General features: G+C 40.4%; 1 protein-coding gene across 1 annotated transcript in view; it reads right to left on the reverse strand.

Annotated features, from left to right (window-relative positions):
- LOC118477131 overlaps positions 1-1,659 on the reverse strand; it is a 9,225-nt gene that overhangs the window by 6,591 nt on the left and 975 nt on the right. Inside the window, exon 3 of the mRNA XM_035971650.1 lies at positions 262-821. Within this exon, the coding sequence (XP_035827543.1) occupies positions 262-821 (560 nt within the window). The remainder of the gene's footprint in view (positions 1-261; positions 822-1,659) is intronic.

The following is a 1,659-nucleotide window of genomic DNA, read 5'->3' on the forward strand; positions in this document are numbered from 1 at the left end:
GGTCGTTAAATTAGGCTTAGGTTCAGTATTTACATTAAGTTGATATACTTAAGTTTTTTTTGTAGATGTTTTACAGCGCTCGAAAGGTCATATGAGCGCCACAAGATTAGAAGTGTTACAAGAGAATAACAAACAGTAAAAAGAAGAAGGGGAGATAAGGACAACTGATGTTTGATAGGAAAGAAGGAGCAAACCACACAAGAGCACCCGCTAACCACCCACATATATACTTTTTAAAAAACCAGAAGGCTATGAACGTACCTGTAATGCAGACGGAATTCCGACTTGAGAAGCATCAGAGAATGTAAACGGAGACTGGAACATTGCTGCAAATGCAGAAGAGCTGTCAGTCATGGATTTCTTCCTCCGTTGTGCACAGTAGTGTTCCTTATGACATTTGTAGGTGTGGAAGCTGGAGAACTGTATGCGACACTCCTTGCAAAATGTCTCTGGACTCGGGGACTTGAGGGCGTTACTGTTAGCCCCTCCCACAACCACCGCTGCACTGACTGCCTCAGAGGCAGCCTCTACTGAGTGGAGAGACGACGATGACGACGACAATGACGTCGACAACGATGATGGTGCTTTGGTACGCTCGTTGTTGTGCATGCGCATGTGCCTGTTGAGACTGCTAAGCTTGTCGGCTTTGTAAGAGCAAAACTTGCAGCGGAACACTTCTCCGGGACGTCCCATTTTTGAAGGAGAGGAAGAATAAGTGTCCTCAGAGAATTCTGTGTTTGGTTGAGCGTCCTCAGCTCGACGTTTAAGAGGCATGCGTTCTTTTTCAAAGGAGGAACCTGGCTCTTGTTTTATTTTCATAACTGCAATAGATTGACAAATAAATACACGAATGAATAAGTAAATAGATAAATAAATAATAATAAATAAATGAATAAATAATATTACTTTTGTATATTGTGGGGAATTCGGGTCACAATGGCAAAAAAATAACACTTAGTGCTTAAAAGTCAGTGCCACTTGATTCATAAAGCCACACCAACACAGTAAATCATACAAACACACCATTGTTGGTCTCTGCTAAGCAGCGTGATTATCTTGACATGACGTTACAATGCCTTGCTCAAGGACACACTCATGTGACTACCCACCTACATTTCTTGACATAATTGTTGCGAGTCTGAGCTCATTAACCACTTAACCACAGGAGTGAATAGTGTACTGGTATGTAACTTTAATTTGATTTATTTTCTTAGGGAATGATATGTGAGAAGAGTCACATGACACAACTTTTGCAAATTCAATTTAATGGCCAAGTTGCAAGAAGGGTATATCTTTTAGAACAAATTTCTACCTTTATTTTATCTGTTTGGGACACAATCATGAAAACCACCTTTTCTACAAGAGCAAATGATCAGGGTTGGTAGTCTGCCAATGTCTGCTTCTCAATTTTAAGTTAAAGCAGTGTTGTACATTTCTAGCTTGTTTGTACCAATCTCTGTGTTGTAATGATAAGGTTCTTCACCATTTCACGCAATAGACCCAAAGTTGATTCCTGTGAGGAGATAAATTTTATCAAGTATCTTGGTCCTTCAGTTGGGATTTTGTATGCCTCTCAGCCCTGGTTGGTCCTGACATGCAGAGTCAAAACTTGTTATCTATATGATCTAAACTGTGTAGCTCGTTTTGTGGGGGATTGGG

Source organism: Aplysia californica, unplaced genomic scaffold, assembly GCF_000002075.1.
Source record: "Aplysia californica isolate F4 #8 unplaced genomic scaffold, AplCal3.0 scaffold00477, whole genome shotgun sequence".
NCBI lineage: Eukaryota > Metazoa > Mollusca > Gastropoda > Aplysiida > Aplysiidae > Aplysia > Aplysia californica.